General features: G+C 35.7%; 1 protein-coding gene across 1 annotated transcript in view; it reads right to left on the bottom strand.

Annotated features, from left to right (window-relative positions):
* Nucleotides 1-20,155, bottom strand: part of ror2 (receptor tyrosine kinase-like orphan receptor 2) — a 131,749-nt gene that overhangs the window by 15,669 nt on the left and 95,925 nt on the right. The window contains exons 3-4 of the mRNA XM_073829710.1: nucleotides 10,428-10,724; nucleotides 4,327-4,357 (exon numbers count right to left, since the gene is read on the bottom strand). Of these exons, the coding sequence (XP_073685811.1) occupies nucleotides 4,327-4,357; nucleotides 10,428-10,724 (328 nt within the window). The remainder of the gene's footprint in view (nucleotides 1-4,326; nucleotides 4,358-10,427; nucleotides 10,725-20,155) is intronic.

Genomic DNA, 20,155 nt, shown 5'->3' with positions numbered 1-20,155 from the left:
CAAATATTCACACCGTCTCACTTAAGTAGAAAAAGTGAAAAATAGATAAAATGACAAAAATAGATCTTTTAAATGTTATAATAGTGATTTGATAGTAATTTAAATACATTTAAAAGCAAAAGATAAAAGTGTTAGCTTTCCTACACTGTATTTTAGATTTACAAATGTGGGGCAAATCTTTGAAGGACAAACAAAAATGTTTTTGATCATCAAATTAAATTCCAACATTCCGACTTTCAGAGCTATTCCACTATTAAGAGCTTTTAAGTACTGCAAAAAGTTGTGTGAAGTACTAGAAAGTCCTTCATTTAGTCTAATTTGTAGTGAAATAATCAAAACTATAAAAAAATAATAAGGACAGAGACTACACAGCTCCAAAAACTAAAACATGGTGCATTTACACTACATTCAACTACTCTTTTCCTAACCCTAAGCCTAACCCTGTTCTTTCAGAAGACTTGACACAAATGTGTTGGACTATTTTTATTTATTTTGTTAGTGCTCCTGGAGCTCGCCAATGTCCAAGTCCATTTACTGAGCTTCACTTGAGATGTGGTCACATTAGCAAGACTTTGGCGAAACTTAACAGGGAAAAAGTTCATTGTTAATATTGTAGGGATTCATAAAGCACAGCTCAAACAGAAGTCATTAAACCGAGCAGCTTTCTGTCAGCTAATGCAGTCAACCAATCTTTCAACCTCACACGTATTTCCAGATTTTGTCATTTCTTATTGAAATGACTGGATGTGACCACAAAAATTCTCCATTCAACAGAAATGTGACCACACGGTTAAAGCACTGCTCTACAGTATTGACAGTATGCAGGAATGAAGGCTGAGTCCTATTACGATGAGCTCTGCCCTGAAAACATCCCCACAGACACTGCACCATTTATTTAACCTGGAAAAGGAAACATGAGGACCTGCCACAAAACTTCCCCGACCGAAGGAGCCTGCCAGCTCTCTCTTCGGCTCTTAAGGAAGTTAACTCAGATATACTGCTTCAAGCCAGGATACAGTTGTGTTTTTGTTCTTTTTTGGAAAAGCAGGTTCTGCTTTATTTCCACAAATTAAGTTTTATGTTGAAGTAGCAACATTTCAGGAAAAAGCGAATAGAAAGATTACGATAGATTACATAGATGACACATATGTGACCCTGGACCACAAAACCAGTCATAAGGTTAAATTTGACAAAACTGAGATATATACAATAAATAAGCTTTCTATTGATGTATGGTTTGTTAGTATCTATTTGACAATCTGAAATCTAAGGGTGCAAAAAATCAAAATACTGAGAAAATCACCTTTAAAGTTGTCCAAATTAAGTTCTTAGCAATGCATATTACTAATCAAAAATGACATTTTGATAGGTTTACAGTAGGAATTTTACAAAAAAATCTTCATGGAACATGATCTTTAATTTCCTAATGATTTTTGACATAAAAGAAAAATCAATAATTTTGACCCATACAATGTATTTTTGGCTATTGCTACAAATATACCCCAGCGACTAAGACTGGTTTTGTGGTCCAGGGTCACATATTTCCTGATGACTTTTCAAGCACTACTTTTTTTATTGTCAAGGACTTCAGAGATATCAAGCTATGTCTTCTATTTCAAATTAAAAAAAAAAAAAAAAAGAGAAATAGATAAATAAAAATATACTAATAAAAAATGGCAAAAATGAAGTAAAGCACATGCAAAGTATTACTAAAGTATTGGGAAGTATACTACAATTTTACCATAACAAATCCACGGTTAATATTCTTAAGGGATCTTTTTTCTTTATTTTGTTTTTGTAACTGTACTGCCTTAATGGTTTGATGTTTTCTACTGTTTAAGACAAAAATTTGCAAAACCACAATCATTTGATTCAGTCTTGATCTGAATCAAATGATTTGCGCTCCACGCTCATGAAGTTTGGATCTGAATAATGATTTGCAAACCATCATTCCAGATCAGGAAAGGTGTATCACGAATCATTTGATTTAGATCGGGAATTTAAATCGTGAATCATTTGATTTGAATAATTCGATTTGTGAAATGATTCACAAGCCAGTTACGATCTAAATAAAATTATTTGTGATGCACGCTCTGAAGTCCGGATCTGAATCAAATGATTCGCAAACCATCATTCCAGATCAGGAAAGGCAAATCACAAATCATTTGATTTGCAAAATGATTCACAAAACGGTTTCGGACTAAATCAAATGATTTGTGACACATGCTCCGAAGTCCTGATTTGAATAAAATGATTCCCAAACCGTCATTCCAGATCAGGAAAGGTGTATCACGAATCATTTGATTTCAATCAGGACTTCAAATCGTGTATCATTTTATTTGACTCATTCCATTCGTAAAATGATTCACAAACCCGTTCCGATCTGAATCAAATGATTCGCAATACTCACTCCGAAGTCCCAATCTGAATCAAATGATTCGCAAACCATCATTCCAGATCAGGAAATGAGTATCACAAATCATTTGATTTGAATCATTCAATTCACGAAATGATTCAAAAGCCAGTCACGATCGAAATCAAATGATTGACACACGCTCCTAAGTCCTGATCTGAATTAAAATGATTCGCAAACCGTCATTCCAGATCAGGAAAGGCAAATCACAAATCATTTGATTTTGATCAGTACTTCAAGTCATGTCTTGTGAATCATTTGATTTGAATCATTCAACTCGCAAAATGATTCACAAACCAGTTTCGTTCTAAATCCAATGATTTGTGACACCAAATCTGAATCAAATGATTCGCAGATCATTATTCCAGATCAGGAAAGGCATATCACAAATAATTTGATTTCTATCAGAACTTCAAATCGTGTATCGCAAATCATTTGATCTGAATCATTAAAATTCGAAAATGATTCAAAAGCCAGTTACGATCTAAATCAAATGATTTGTGATGCACACTCTGAAGTCCGGATCTGAATCAAATGATTCGTAAACCATCATTCCAGATCAGGAAAGGCAAATCACAAATCATTTGATTTGCAAAATGATTCACAAACCCGTTCCGATCTGAATCAAATGATTCGCAATACTCACTCCAAAGTCCGGATCTGAATCAAATGATTCGCAAACCATCATTCCAGATCAGGAAAGGCGTATCACGAATCATTTGATTTAGATCAGGATTCAAATTGTGTATTGTGAATCATTGATTTGAATCATTTGTTTTGCAAAATGATTCACAAACTTGTTTTGATCTAAATCAAATGATTCACAATACATGCCCTGAAATTCCGATCTGAATAATGATTCGAACCAGATTTCAGATCTGGAAAGATATCTAAATCATTTGATTTTGATCAGGACTTCAAATTGTGTATCGTGAATCATTTGATTTGAATCATTCAATTTGCAAAATGATTCACAAAACCGTTTCAATCTATATCAAATGATTCATAATACATGATCTGGGGGGTGTTCCATAAAACAAGTTTACCAAATAAGCCAGGCTTATTTCAGTTAGTCTGACTTATTTTGTGCCAAATCAAGTGACAATAAGTCAGACTAACTGAAATAAGCCTGGCTTATTTGGTAAACTTGTTTTATGGAACACCCCCCAGAAGTTCCGATCTGAATCAAATGATTTGCACCATTTTCTTCGAAACAGTGAATCATTTTGCAATTGATTTGGAGTTTCGAAAAGATCAGTTTCACCCATCACTATTTGCTTTTTAAAATCTTTACAAGTGATGTTGAAGTTCAAAAATTTGAACTGGTTTTTGCTAGTGAATCACTTGAAATGAATGATATTAGTCATGAGTTTGAATCTATCGGAGTGGTTCCAGTCTCAGTGACTCAGTTGATTCAACTGGTTCATCTGTTCCTCTTTTCGCGTCTTCAGCCATGTTAACACAACACTGTCAGTACCACTACTTGCTTAGCTCGATTTTTTCTGACATTAACCAAAATAGGCAAAGGTATGTCGTCTTTTGAATTTTGGTGAAAAGGTATGTGCTTATTGACACTTTTCAAGTTCAGGAATATTGCTATTTTCAGGGGTTTCCCAGGCCTTAAAGTTCATAAAGTCAAATTAAAGTACTTTCAGCACCTTGTATGAACCCTGGGTGAGTCAGCTCTTTAAACAAACTGACCAAATCGAATCGAAGTTCAGCCAACATCTGACTCTTTCTGAGAATAATCCTTTATTAAATCTTAGGCCATTTGTGAGTGTGCTTTTGAGGTCAGTGGGTTGGAATAAACAATTTACTGTTTGGAAATTATGAAACGTTTATTTACAGACACAAAGCAACAGCAGAGAAAATGTGGACACACACAAAGACAAACAGACAAAAGCAGTACTTACGTATCTTCTCCTCCATGGGCCGGGGACTGTCCTGCAAAACACAGATAGGAGGAGGAATTACAGACAAGCGTCTTAACACGATCTTCCCTTTGGGAGCAGCTGTTTTCACAAACCCTAATTTGCCGTTTCAGTTCAAGGGAAGCTGCGATGTTATTACGCCAAGACGACTTTTCAGAGAAGCAGGACGCACGGCGCAAGCAAGCTCCTAAACCTGTCAAAAGCATAATGTATTTCACATCGGACACGCTCCTTGTGGAGAATTTACCGTACGCACATAAAAGGGATTTTTTTCCCCTCAGAAGGAAACAGTGGGAAGTTGTTTCTTAAGTAGAGTCCTGATGCAGGAACGCCGAGATTTATGCTTCTGCTTTCCTATAAATATACAGGGATGCCAAGGTGAGATTTGGTGCATATGGTTGTAAAACACTGACGTCTGTAAATCAATAGACTCGCCAAAGAAGAAAATAGGCAAAGAACTATGATAAAGAGAGAAACGAAAATGTTACGAAAGGAGTTTATATTGTGATGCCACACAGGTATATTTAATTGAGCTGGTTTTCATGTGACGCCAATCATTTCTAAAAACAACTATGCATTAAAAAAGCACAAACTTGGCCAGCAAATCAGAAACGAATGGAAATTTGCGCCGTCTTCCTGTGGAGTGCAACAGCAGGGTTCTGGAAGTCAAAATCCCATCCGTTTTCTCCATAGAGAAATTGATTTTTAACGACAGTGTATAAAGCTTTCAAGAGAGACCTACAAAGTTGAAGAATGAAATATTCTCAAGGCATAAGTCAATGTGATTTCCGTATGATTTTTCATTATTTAGTAGCCAAATTTCTGAAGAACTACATTACCCATAATTCTGAACAAACCTCAACCAATTAGAAAAGCCACTAGGTGGAAAACGCAATTCTATTTCAATATTAATATTCAATACTCAATTGGTAAATGTAATTTATTCCTGTGATCAAAGTTGTTTTCAGCATCTTTACTTCAGTTTTCAGCGTCACAAGATCCTTCAGAAATCATTCTAACATGCTGATTTGATGCTCAAGAAACATTTATTATTAGCAATGTTGCTGCTTAACTTTTTTTGTAAAACAAGTTGCATTTGTCTTGATTTTTGATGAATAAAAAGTTCAATAGAACAGCATTAATTTAAAATAATCTGTAATATTATAAATGTCTATGATCAATTTAATTTGTCTTTGCTGAAAATAAAAACGGTAGTGCACACTGTAAAAAACGATTTGTTGAGTCAACTTAAAATAATTTGTTACCTGCTGCCTTAAAATTAGGAGTTCAGTCAACTCAAAAAAAAGTTTAGTCAACTTGAAATGTTAAGTTGTACTTAACAAATTTAAGTTGACTCAAACTTACCCAGCTTTTAAGTTTAACTAACCAATTTTTTTGTTCAGTCTACTAAAATATCTAAGCTGTCACTTAGTACAACTGAACATTTCAAGTTGACTGAACTTAACCCTTATGTGTTGTTAGGGACGTTTTCGTCCACTGAGGGGTGCTGTTGAGTCTTAATTTGGCCACAACTTTTTCTCTGTTAAAGCAAATGGAATGATTTTTGGTGACTAATCTTATTTTGATACATATTTTGGGAAAATGCTTTGAAATTTTTCAAAAACTCAACAGTTCACTGTGGGCAAATTTACTACCCTTTCGTTATGTTTCGTGGCTGAAAACAGCCACTACTTTAAACTGCTGTAAAAATGTATCAGATAAATATTTTTTTCAAATTTTTTTGCATAAATCTATTAATAAACCTCAGTCCTGCTCAAAAATACTAAATGTTTAAAAAAAATTCAGGATTTTAACTCTTTAATTGCCAAATTCCTAAATGATGTCACAGATTTTGGGAAAAAAAAAACACAAAATTACTAATTTTCAATATAAAAGGTAATTGTGGCCTGGATTTTTTTTTACCTTTTTAACAGTCTTGGACATGTGAAAGATTAGTAAGAACATTGGCTTTCATGCATTGTTAGTTTTGGCGCAGCATCAGATTTTCTTTTTTTTCTCCCTCATTTATTGTTTGTGGCTGTTTTTGCCCCATTGACTTCCATTATAACCACATTTTTTGATTGCAAAGCCATGACACCATATAATGCTGAATTCTTGATTGTTTGTGGTTTTCCCTGTTGGGAAGGGGTCAAATTTGTAAATTGTACTGTTGATTATCAGTTGGCCCCATTAACCCTTTAGATAGGCCTTTGCAAAAAAAAGCTTAGTTTTACATAGAGTTCTATGGAGTATAACAGCATATTATAGTGTATGTGTGTGTGAGCGTGTGTGAGTGTGTGTGAGTGTGTGAAAGTGAGTGAAAGTGAGTGAAAGTGTGTGAAAGTGTGAGAGAGACCTTTGTGCACCTTGATACCCCTGAGAAAATCTAAATAAGCACCTCAGCTCTCAGAACTATATGGTAAACAAATACATAAATATACTTTCTTTCAGATTTGAAAATCTGAGGGTGCAAATAAAAACACAATATAGGGAAAATCGCCTTTATAGTGGTCCAAATGAAGTTCCTAGCAATGCATATCACTAATAAAAAAATAAGTTAATTTCCACTTAAATAAAATGTTAAATATACAACCTTGCCTTGACCTTGTTATTTTCCCCAATTTTCTATATAATATTTTGCTTTAAATATGTGACTCTGGACCACAAAACCAGTCATAAGGAAAAAAATTCTGAAATTGAGATTTATATGTCATCTGAAAGCTGAATAAATAAGTTTTCCATTGATGTATGGTTTATGACTGGACAATATTTGGCAGAGATACAACCATTTGATAATCTGAGGGTGCAAATAAAATCAAAATATTGAGAAAATCACCTTTAAAGTTGTCCAAATGAAGTTTTTAGCAATGAATATTACGAATCAAAAATTACATTTTGATATATTTACAGTAGAAAATTTACAAAACATTTTCAAGAAACATGATCTTTACTTATTATCAGTGTTGGGGAAAGTTACTTTTAAAAGTAATACATTACAAATTTTACAATATTGAGTTACTACCTAAAAAAAAAGTAACTAATTACGTTACTTAGTTACTTTTTTTTTTGTAAATCTGGGCAGGGCTTGCTTGTATGTTTTTAATAGAAAAAGTTGTATTTTTGACAAATGTAAAAGCCTTTTCACACCAAAAGCCTCAGGCTTAGAGAAAAGTAAATTGACGTCTGTACAGTAGACCGCAGAAGAAGAAAATCAACTCTTCAGCAATAAAAAGAAAAGAAAACAAATGTTAGATTATCTTGAGTAATTTGTGCTTATTAGTATGGATGAATTGGATCATCGAAGGTCGGCAGCAAAGACATCGGTTAATAAAATGGGATTAAATACATAAAGGATATTTGTATTATTTAACATATTTAATTATTCCAGGTTTGCGTTGAATTTCACTGTTTTTGTTCATTTTGAGGAATACTGTATCTGTTTTTTTAGTGAGTGAGATGAATTAATGCATGTTCACATTTATTCTAGAACTAAAGTAACATCTTACTCACAATTTCTCTCAACATGGGGACAGGAGAGCTTTTAATCAATAAATGGGGGAAAAAGTAACTCAGATATTTTCTTGTCAATTAAAAAGTAATGCGTTACTTTACTAGTTACTTGGAAAAAGCAATATTATTACGTAACCAGGGGTTAAAGTAAATAAAAATCCTGAGCCTGAACATTTTTTTTGGGGGGGGGGGATGGGGGGGGTCTCGAGTGCACTCGTTCAATCCCACAACGCATTGCAAAAACGAGTGTACAACCGATGAACACTCAACAGCTAGAGACAACCCATAATAATGCACTGTGAGAGTCACGTGCCGATTGAATTCACGATCCGCGTCTCACCAGAAGATGGCGCCCGCAGCTGAATCATCCATCCGTTCATTTTACAATGCGCTCGTCCACTGCGTATTACAGCGTACAACAGTTACACGTTCATTGTGAATTGATTATCAAATTGTTTAACTAGGGTTTATACATAATTTCCGTGACAGAGTTCAAGATAAATCATTTAATCTTACTACTGGAGCTGCCCATTTGAAATGATTATTAAACAGTAAACACACTATGCAAAAGTGGCAGTCCTTCCGGTGCACTTAGTGTCCGAATTCACTCACTCGTTTTCATTCACTCCTTCAAGTGAACTGAATGAGTGGACTAATGTAGAGGTCTGCGCATGTTCCACTTTTAAGACGTATTATAGCCCTGCATTTCAGCCCGCCATAGATCAAACGCGGACTAAATAATTATATTTTAGACATTCAATGATGATAATGCTGTCAGCAGCATTGAGCGCATCTTCAGCACAGCTGGATTCTCCGTTCAAGTAGTTGGCTAAAGCTTGCCACAAAGCACCAGCAAAAGTAATTACCATGACTGTGAAATAGCAAGGAGATATTTAAATTATTTATTTATAAACTATTGTTTTCTGAGTCAGCTAACGATCCTCCTCATCCATGTCCTCATTGGACGCGCCTTGCATCTTTACGGATTAGCTACATAATAAAAGAGATTTTGTTTTCGATTTGTTTTATTTCGTTAAGTGCTAATTTAAAGCTTTCTACATATTTATCATGTCTGACAAAAATAACGGTTAAATAGTTTCCACAAAAAAAAAAATGTCACTGATCGCCTATATCCTAAAAAAGGCGTTTTAGCTTCCACTCTCCGCACAAACGATTGGATATGTGCCAAATAGCGCACACACACATACATAAATACATATACATAAATAAATATATTTATTATTATTATTATTATTATTTATTATTATTATTAATATATATATATATATATATATATATATATATATATATATATATATATATATATATATATTTTTTTTTTTTTTTTTTTTTTTTTTACCAATTCGTGATTTGTGAAGGCAAATTCAAACAAAGAGTAGGTCACTGTCTGCCGCCGTCTGCTTGGTCCTTACTTTAAGAAACAGCTTACGTTTAACGAACAAAAAAAAATGCTCCAAACGTTTTTTCTCTCTCTCTCTCTCTCTCTCTCTCTCTCTCTCTCTCTCTAAACTAACTTAATAAAAAAGAAACGAAATTATAACCACTTTGCCATTACATGCAAAACTGAACTATTTTAATTGCCAAAACAGTATAAGTTGTTTTGGCAAAGGGGAAAAGGGCTCGGGTCAGGAGTTAACAACCACACTGTTTGCGAAAAATCAGTCTGCATAACCTTATGAAGATTTTGGCACTCCAAACGTGGCTTTGCCCTCTGGAGTAACGCTGATAAACTGATACCCCCACTTTCCGCGCTTATGAGACCTTGCAAAAAATGCACGACGCAGAAAGCACTGGTCCATGAGTGCATAACAGTTTTGAGCGCAGGCTGTAGCCTACAGGTGCTCGATAGGAATGAGTAAAGCGCAGATTTGCTGTTTAGAAAAGACGTCGGGAACGGGATATTGTTACCGCCCGCTCCAGTTCAAATTACACCAGAGTTACCGACCGCAACCGCTTTTATTTGAAAATTTATTCCCGCGTCGCAAGAAATCTGGTCGGGTCCCAGCACCAATTATTTCTGAATCCTTTAACTATTGCTAGGACATCACCCCAGGCTTCATAAACTTGCGCTCAATTTTTTTTTCTCTGACAACGCTAACGTGACAGACGTATGAGTGTCAATCATACTGTGTTGCAAGGACCCGCCCTTCTCTGCTTCTGATAGGCTTGTAATGTTCGTTAAGGCTGCGTTCCTCTCATATGATTGGTAGGTGAAATAAATTGTCTCGAAAATATTGAACCGCATGCGCAGGCTCTAAAATATAAATATATATTTTTCCCTCACGGCCGCACGCCGGAGATCCGGCACGGTGCCGGAATACTTTAAGCCCTGCGTAACTTGCGTTACTTGTAATGCGTTACCCCCAACACTGCTTATTATCCTAGTGATTTTTGCCATAAAAGAAAAATTGATCATTTTGATCCATACAATGTATTTTTGGCTATTGCTACAAATACACCTGAGCTGCTTAAGACTGGTTTTGTGGTCCAGGGTCACATATAATGTTGATTTGGATCATAGTTTAAAAGACTTCAATTAAAATGAAATTTACCTCCACTCCCGAGTCGCACGTAGAGCACTCCAGTAGCTGAAATGACTTTGATGGAGTTTGAAGCCACGCACTGGTAGTATCCGGTGTCAGTGGTGTCCAGGTCTTGAATGCGGAGCTTGGATCCTGCCTCTGTCTTGCGGATGGAGACTCGGCCCTGCTCCTGCACCACGGGGGCGTCGTTCTTAAGCCAGCGGATGCTGGGCCGCGGGTGGCCCGCTACTTTGCAGTGTAAAGTGGCCGTCTGGCCCTGCACTATAGTTATATTGTTTGGCGGCTCCACAAACTCCAGGAAGTAACCTGAGGGAAAAGGGCAAGGAAGGCTGTTAGAGGGGTCAAAGGTGAAGACCCTGAGCATCAATGCAGGCTTGAGAAGAAATCAACCCCCCCCATCCTCGTTGAGACACTGAAACTATTTAAAGGTTTTACTGATGTGTGGGTTTCTGCAGTCAATGGAATTAGTTAAAGTCAAAAGTTTACATACACCTTTCAGAATCTGCAAAATGTTAATTATTTTAGCAAAATAAGAGGGATCATACAGAATGCATGTTGTTTTTTATTTAGTACTGACCTGAATCACATAAAAGACGTTTACATATAGTCTAAAAAATAAAAAAATAATTGAATTTAAAAAAAATGACCTTGTTCAAACGTTTACATACACTTGATACTTAATACTGTGTTGTTACCAGAATGAAACAGATCCTCAGCTCCCACACATTCTTTGGTTTTTCAGCATTTTTGTGTATTTGAACCCTTTCCAACAATGACTGTATGATTTTGAGATCCATCTTTTCACACTGAGGACAACTGAGGGACTCATATGCAACTATTACAGAAGGTTCAAACACTCACTGATGCTCCAGAAAAACACATGATGTGCATTAAACGCATAAAGGTTTTTTGTGTTAGCATTTTCTAATTATTGCAGGTTTGCATCATATTCTGAGTTTCCATTTGACTGTTTTTACTCATTTTGTGCAATACTGAATCTGTTTTTGTCCAAGTGAGATGAGTAAATGCATGTTGACATTTGATTTAGAACTACAGTAACATCATGTTTACAAAGCACGCACAACGCTTCTGCACTTACTCCCGATTTCTTTCAACATGGGGACAGGAGAGCTGGCAGTCAATAAATGGGGAAACAAAGTAACTGGCGTGACCTATTTAAAAAAGTAACTCAGATATTTTCTTTTAGAATAGAAAGTAATGCATTACTTTACTAGTTACTTGGGGAGAAAAAGTAATCTGATTACATACTAATGTGTTACCCCAACACTCCTTGATATTCCTTAGAAACCACTGATGTTACTTCTAATGTTAGAGCTCTACATTTGTGAGTGAAAACTACTGCTTGCAACTGAAAAAATATTTAGGAGCACCAGTGCGACTGACCCGATCAGCGTATTTTTGTTTGTGCTTTAAAGGTTTCTATGCGTTCTTGAAACGTTAAGTAATGTATCACGGATATATCACACGAATCCTTTCATAAACAAAGAGTAGAGAGAGTGTAAATAAGAGATTCATTGAGCAATGTAACATTAGAGCTTTGTTGATTATAATGGAACTTTGTGAGAGCGCAATGAACTAAGATGAGTGACAACTTTTAATAATTTTTAATGGAGTGTGTAAATGAGATATTGATTGAATACAACAGTTAAAGCAAGAAGTGACTTACATTGTCTGACTATAACACTATTGCCTTATTTTGCTTCATTTCCTCATCAAAAAATGGTCTGATACAAGTCACAACTGAGCACAACTGCGCATCTCCATTCAAACACAGCGGCGTTTTGTTTATGAATAAAAGTGCGTTTTTAAACGAATCTAGTGAGTCAATGATTCAGTTTCCCATTCATAAAAACAGTGCCTGCGTCCCAATACTACTATCCATCCTAAATATTGTGTGATATTAGTAATTTTCAATACTATTTACAGCAGATAGGGTGGATATGCACATTGGGACACAGAGAGTTGCTTTATTCCTGAATCCGTCTGAACAAATCGAATGAATGATTCAGTAATTAAATCAGTGACATGCCGCCACCTGCTGGCAGATTTAGTTTTTTAAAGTGTTTTTTCATTTAATATTTCTGTATTCAATGTTATATTTAAAACATTAATCTCAACAAGAATTTCTGAATTTGATTGCCCTCATGCCACCTCTGAGCCTCATTAAACATCTGAAAATACGCCTACAAGCCACTTTTGTGTTATTCTGTGCCACCTCTGTAGTACAAATTAATTTTGTTAATACTGATTTCATTTGATTAGTAACTTATTCTTATTCTACTTATTCTTATTCTGTTTTAAACAGTTTGTAACATTTAAAAAAGCTAAAAAATATATACATTTTCAAAAATTTAACATAAAAGATAATAAAGTTGCCAAAAAAAATCATTTTAAGGTGTCAAACATCACCTCGTAATGGGAAGGCAAAGTTTATCAGATTTTTTGATTATTGATTAGAAGATGCTCCTGAAATTTTGACTGTGCTCCTAAGTTTTTTTTACGTTTTTTTTTTTTTTTTTTTTGCAGTTTATTTGCACATATAACATTTAAAATACAACTTTACAAATCCAATAAAAGAAGAAAATGAAAATAGTGTGCACGAGAGAGTGAGAAGACCCTAAGGTCTTATAAAACCACCTCCCCAAAATCCCATTAAATAGACAAAGTTACATGATCAAACAAGACAATACAATCACACATCAAGCATTTAAATTTTAAAATAAAAAAAAATTTAAAAGTTTAGAAAGAAAAGTAAGCGTAGAGCCCTGAATGTGATGATCTTTTCAAACACTTTTGAACTTAGTTGGTAGATCCTGAATCTGTGGCGTAAGAAAGCAGCGCCGGCGCTCCGCACACGCACTGCGCGTAGGGCACCAAAAAAAATCTGGGTCGTGAAAAATCATCACAACAGGCTACTAGTATAAAAAGCAAATAAAATATGTCTAAAGCATGTTGATATACAAAAGCAAGTTCAGGTATAAAACAATGTTAATTTCAACATTAAACTAATATAAAAGTGTTTATATTCACCGCTTGTGTTTTATCCTATTGGTAATTATTGTAAAATAAACGCTAAAACGCTTGTGTTTTCGGAGTCAGTGTCTAGCAAGGATGAAGCTGCCGATCGCCATTTCCTCTTTGGACGCGCCTTTAGAGAAAAATTAATTTTTACAGAATACATAATGAAATAGTTTTTGTTTCTGATTTGTTCTATTTCGTTAAGAAATAATTTAAAGCTTTCTATAAATACATGTATCTTGTCTGTGAGTTATGTATTTGCTGAGTTTTGCTGAGAAGAACTCCTGTTGAGATGACATGAGGGGATCATGTTTGTTTTCAACGTTTCAAGCACCGTTTGCAACGTTTTGTTGATATTGTGAGTGCACACAAACAAAAGTAGACCCTTTACAGTTCCGAATAATGTATTACTCGTACCTTTATGAGCAAAAATGAGGAATATTTTAAATTGTTTCCACTGCAAAAATGCAAGTGATTGCGCTGGCTCCTCCATGCCATGCAAAGCGGCTCTCCGTACAAACGATTGCATTTGTGCCTAATACCGCACATTTATATTATTTTAACGTTGAAATGAACATTGTTTTATACTTTAACTCTTTTAGGCCTAGATCTATATTTATTTTAGGCAAGTCATGATTATCTGAGAAGGCAAAATTGATCAAACACAATATGATCAACTCATTCTCTGCCGCTGGCCGCTTGGTCGCTATTTTAAAAATCAAAAACTTATATTTAACGAACAAAAAATGCTCCACACGTTTTTTCTAAATTAACTTAATAAAAACGAAACAAAATATCACTTTGCGTTACATACAAAACTGGACTATTTTAATAGCTGAAACAACACTGCCCTCCAAAGGCAAAGCGCAGTAACTACACATTTGGTCAAAATTGAGTTAAGGCTTAAAATGGACATTGTGACAACTGTTTTGTCTCGTGGCAAAGTCTCCTGGTTTAATTTTGTCCTGTTTCGGAGAAACGAGAGTGTTTGACTAGCTGTCAAAAACTTTAAAGGCATTTTTCTCAGTTTCAGTGTTCGCGTAGTTACTGCACTTTGCCTTTGGAGGGCAGAATAGTGCAGAGCTCTTATGTGTGTGACAGCAATGCTCACCGTAAATAATACTAACAATTGTAATTATTATAATTATTATTTTAATTTGTAGACTAAATAAATGGGTGCACTTAAGACAGTAAACGGTTTATAATGAATGCTTTATTTTTAAATAACCTTTTACAGCTTTGGAAATGTGTTATACTATTCATTCTTAACACGTAGACGAATTTTGGCGATTTTTTTATAAGCTTTTCACCCAGAGTTAGATGCATGCTTCACGGTTAATGTTATTATTAAATAAGGCCTCTTATTACATTGCCTTCAGTTTGAGAGCAAAGGAATGACAACATAACCTATAAATTGTTTGTTTTGTATCGCTTTTTACCTTTTCCTCTCCAAACCTTATCGTTTTTTCCAAATTTCAGGCGATTTTATATTTTGAAAAATAAGGCAAAGCCGTTTGAACCGCACTCTTCAATTATTATTTTATTTTAGTGCATTAAAGTCATAGACTGTAAGAAAATATGGACGTAGTGTCCGTAACCTAAGAGAACCTAACTAAGAAATTCTGAATGGCTGTTATTCCTTTGGTGGTTGGTTTGGGGGGGCATTTGTGCTTAGGGCACCCAAATGGCTAGCCGGGCCCTGCAAGAAAGTTGTTCTCACAAACAAGAGGATCGTCGACACAGTTTCCTAGTATAGTGTAGTCCTGTTTACATATTTGTTCTATGAACTCTTTTAAATCACTGGCTCATGTGATATTGCTTTATTAACATTAGAATTGTCTTTGCACGAGCCACGTTTGAAGCTGCTTTCGTTGCATCACTAGTTTGTGTTTTAGTTTTTGTCTCATTTTCAAATGGGACAAGATAAACATGAGCTGACTGGTCAAGGTCAAACTGCCACAGAACTGACCCCAGCGTTTGATGGCAGAATTACTCAAATCTGGGAAAGCACATCTGGATTAAGTAACTCCAGCTTCAGATCAAAACAAACATCTTCCGTTGAGCGGACCCATCCTGACAACTGCGGATGAAAGAAATGTCTCAGGAGAGGATTGGTTTGTTTTGGCGAACCTATGATTTGTAGACCTCTAAAATGTAGCAAACAAACTGCAAAAAAACTGCACTCGTATTCCCAAACATCAGAGATGTAACATCCTCCTCAAATAACTCCATGTTTAACTGAATGTAGACTGTTAATAAAACACTTTAAGTAGGCTTTTGACAATGTCGGATTTTCACTACACTATCGTGGGTTAACCCTCAAAGACAGAGACACAAAATAACTATTGTTCTTAAATGTTTAATAACCTTTGAAACGCCAATCCAATTTGAATGCTTTAAAAAGTCGCATAATGCACAAAGTCTACACTTTTCAGTGATATTTGTCTCATTTGGATATTCAGAGGCTCCGTAGTGAGCGTGACTACGTCATCACATTTCCTCAGCACTGATTCGTCAGATAAAACCAATGCATTTCGGTCCTCTGAGCCAAACAGGAACGATTGTTAATGCTTAGTCCGACCTCTGTGCCCAGATTGGTTCAAACTGTCATCTATTCAACCAATAAACATAGGTATTAGTCTTTTGAACCACCGATTAGTATGTTTCTTTGGAAATTTGAACAAACGCAAAGTGAAAGTAAAGTGCGTCTTGCGTGCATGAAAACAAACGCAAAATAACACATTTTGCATAACAGCATTCTTTGAAAAAACACAGAAATACTCACAACAGAGCCCTTTGACATAACACAAACCAAAAGCAAGGATGAAACAGCAGTACATATCGGATAAAGCGCTGAAATTTAGGTTTTCGCGTCACTAGGTGACGTCCAGCAGATATATCTATTTGGTTATTATACTATGTAACTAATTCTATATAGTTTGTAAAGATTATTTGCACTATTTTTTCAGTTGCACTCAGTATATTTCTCTCTCATTTTGTGTGTAGTTTGTGAATAATATGGACTGTTTATATTTTTGTTGCACAAGACAATTTGTGCAATTGTTTTCACTACTTCCTACACTGTTGGTGTTTATTAACTTTTTTACTTTTTAGTAACTTTTTTACTGTGTTTTGCTATTATATAAGATTGTTTCTGCTATGACAGGTCTATATTGTCAATAAACTAAATAGGCCTGTTTTTCACTGAAAAGCACAATACTGTAATATATGGCTATAACTTGCTTGGGGAATGTTATATATAGACAAAATTTTATTTGGAAGTGTAAAACACCTAAATACAAATTTCTAAAGAAAAAAAATCCAAACTTTAGGAGTTTTTGTTTGAGTACACAGTAAAAAACACCCAATTGTCGTTAGCATTTTTCCTCAAATTTGGGAAGTTTACTAATTTTTAGAGAAAACAAAAGGAAAATTATAATTTATCAATATGACAATTGATGCTGACTGCTAGAATAGGTCTGAAAAAACAAAGAAATGTACAGGTGCCTCAGGTGCCCCCAAAATGTTCTAGGTCTTAGGTTTAAAAGCATTCATAATAACAATGTTATTGGAGCATCTATAGAAATTCAGAAAAAAAGAAGAAGAACTCGGAATATATTTATGCTGATTATATTGACAATGTGTTCAGAGGATTGTTACTTTCTGTCTGGCCCCAGTGTTTTGAGTCTTCACACAGACACGAGAGATGACGCGATGGTGCGGAGGTGAGAAATGCAACAGGACTGCATGATGGGAAAACAGAGAAAGTGACAGCAAGAGTGCAAAGAGAAGAGGCGTCAGGCCTGGCTAGGCTCAGCCTGAGAAGTGTGAGCTCATAGTATGTAGAGAGCCAGACGGAGCTCAAATAAACACAGCCGTACAGGCGCATAAGAGCCAGACCTCAGCCTTATCGAGCAGACATGAAATCCCCTGCACTCTTCAACCTGATCTGAGATCATATCTCCACAACCCACAGCCATCATAAGGGTGGTATGTAGCCTTAAATGGGTTGACACGCTGTTGCCAAGTTGTCCGACCTACGCCTGAATGATTGCAAGAACTCAATCCAGGCGCAGCACACTACAAGGCAGAATGTTGCGTGTTTGAATCTCACCGTTCGTTGTTTTCTGTGCTAAACTAATCACAACTAGGTGTGTTAATTACATTCTCCTCTTGTAGCTACAGTCCCTAAAAACTGGTCCTTCAGTTTCAAAGTGTGAAATGTGTTAGTTGGCTACAACAAGGGGCTTTTTGCCACAGACTAGCATTTGTCCAAGTCCAATGTATACTTTGGTTTTTAGACAAATGCTTAGTGAATAAGCACAGCCAAATGCATGCACAAACGCAAGTTGACATGCATGCACAACAAAGTTTCATTTTCATCCAGTGCCTGTGCCATTTCTTTTCTTTACAATTAATAAAACGTCTTTGAGTAGCATGCATGTCTTCAACACTTCACGTAAGCACTCATCAACACAGACTATTGTTGTTTCGTCTCCAGTAGTTTACTGTTGTTCAGTCTCATTGGTTTCTTTTGAGACTGTAAAACGACAGACCAAGCAAGTGAAACAACTGCAGAACTACTCTCTTAAAAATAAAGGTGCTTCACGATGCCATACAAGAACCTTTTTTGTCTAAATGGTTCCATAAAGAACCTTTAACATCTGAGGAAACTTTCTGTTTCACAAAAGGTTCTTTTTGGCGAAAGAAGGTTCTTCAGATTATAAAAAGGTAGAAAGAGATGGTTCTTTAAAGGGGTCATCCGATGCAAAACTAACTTTTACATGTTGTTTGAACATTAATGTGTGTTGGCAGTTTGTGTACACAACCACCCTACAGTGATAAAAATCCACCCAGTGCTATTTTTTAAATCTTTAAAAGTAATATCCCCTTTTTAAAATCAGGTCATTCTCAGCTTCTTGTCGTTGTGATGAAACACAGTTGATTGACCTGTCTTACCTTAGACCCGCCCTCACCGAGCTGAAACAGTCCGAATACGATCGCCATTGTGTGACTCAGGTGCAGGGGAAGACTTTAATTGAGCGATTGAAGTGTTCTGTTGTTGGATGTAATATTGAACATAGTAGTCATCATTTACTCCTGACATCTGAGCTGCTGAAGAGGCAGAGGACAACGTTACTTTTGTTTTTAAAAGGAAAGCGCTGATCCCAATCTACATATGCGTCTATGTTCGTGTGAATCATTCCTGATGCAGCTTCACCCACAACAGAAGTGAGTATAAGGGTTTTTTATGCATCTTTGCAAATGGACTTTCTTAATAATGTGCTAGTTGGCAAGTTTCGCCAATAAACACGGCTAAAGTAAACATTGCAGCTCATAATCCCTCAGCAGAGAGGGGCGGGGCGAGCAGAGCTCATTTGCATTTAAAGGGCCCCATGCCATAAAATGAGCTGATATTTTGCAGAGCTGATTTTGACAAGGTAAAAGGGTGTTTTTTTACACTACTATTGAGAATTTTTTACCAAAGTATATTAGAGACTTTTCATTAAGACCCTAAAGATTCATATGAACTTGTGGAAAATGGGCATCTGATGACTCCTTTAAAGAATCGTTTACTGAATGTTTACTGAATGGTTCTTCTATGGCATCGCCGCACATGCATCTACTATGGCAGATCACGTTGACGCGCCACGCACCGGCTGTTGTGAATGCGTTTAGGACAGTTGGACATTGCGGTGGATCAGAGGTAAATAATGATATAAATACTGTTCAGTTTCTTGCACAGACTGATCGTTTTGTGTCCTAAGGCCTCAATGTATTGTCACGAGCCGCAGGGTTTAATTTGGTTTTGTCTGTGTATGTTTTGTTGACTCCTAAAGCCATGGGTCCCATTGACTGCCATTATATGATTGACAGACTGCAACAGTTTGAGTTAAAAATCTTTGTTTGTGTTCTACTAAAGAAACAAAGTCACCTACAACTTGGATGCCCTGAGGGTAAGCAGATAAAGATCAAATATTCATTTTTGGGTGAACTATCCCTTTAACTGAAAATTATACTATTGTACTGTTGCCCTTTTGCATTATACTTTTTTCCTGTTTAATAATGTAAAGCTTTGACACAATCGGTAATGTAAAGCGCTATATAAATAAAGTAGACTTGACACCAGAGGTTGCGTTAACCAAAAATTGTCCATCATTGGCAGATTTTTTTTTAATCAGTGATAGAAAAATCTGAAGGCTGTCTGTCACTTTGACAGATTACACTGAGGGTGTTCTACTGTAAATTGTAACTGTAATTCCCACCCTTGTCCAGTTGGTGGCGAGTGTGCTGTAGTGCGGCAGCAGAGCATGGGATCCAGAACAAAAATGAAACTGTCACAAATCTTTTGCTATGCGTTTGATTCTTTTTTTTTTTTTTTACAGTCTATGGCTCGATTAGGCACAGGCGAGTACCCAGTTTAAACCAGCGATCTATCACGCCAAATTAAAGAGCGCCAAAATGGTTTTTATTGCTTGAATTTCCTAATGAAATGGACAGAATTTGAAATGAGAATTGTTTCATAATCAAAAGTAACAAAGCACAGATTGAATGGGAGACGCACTGTGTACTGTTCATTCATCAACTGAAAACAGCATAGATAGACCAAAAGATTGACTGGGATTTAAGAATCTATGTTTGTTCATTAAAATGAGAATCTATTAATGATAATCTTTTTTTTTTTTTTTTTTTACCAA

Source organism: Garra rufa, chromosome 23 (assembly GCF_049309525.1).
Source record: "Garra rufa chromosome 23, GarRuf1.0, whole genome shotgun sequence".
In the NCBI taxonomy this organism is placed as follows: domain Eukaryota; kingdom Metazoa; phylum Chordata; class Actinopteri; order Cypriniformes; family Cyprinidae; genus Garra; species Garra rufa.
This window is presented reverse-complemented; position numbering and strand designations above follow the sequence as displayed.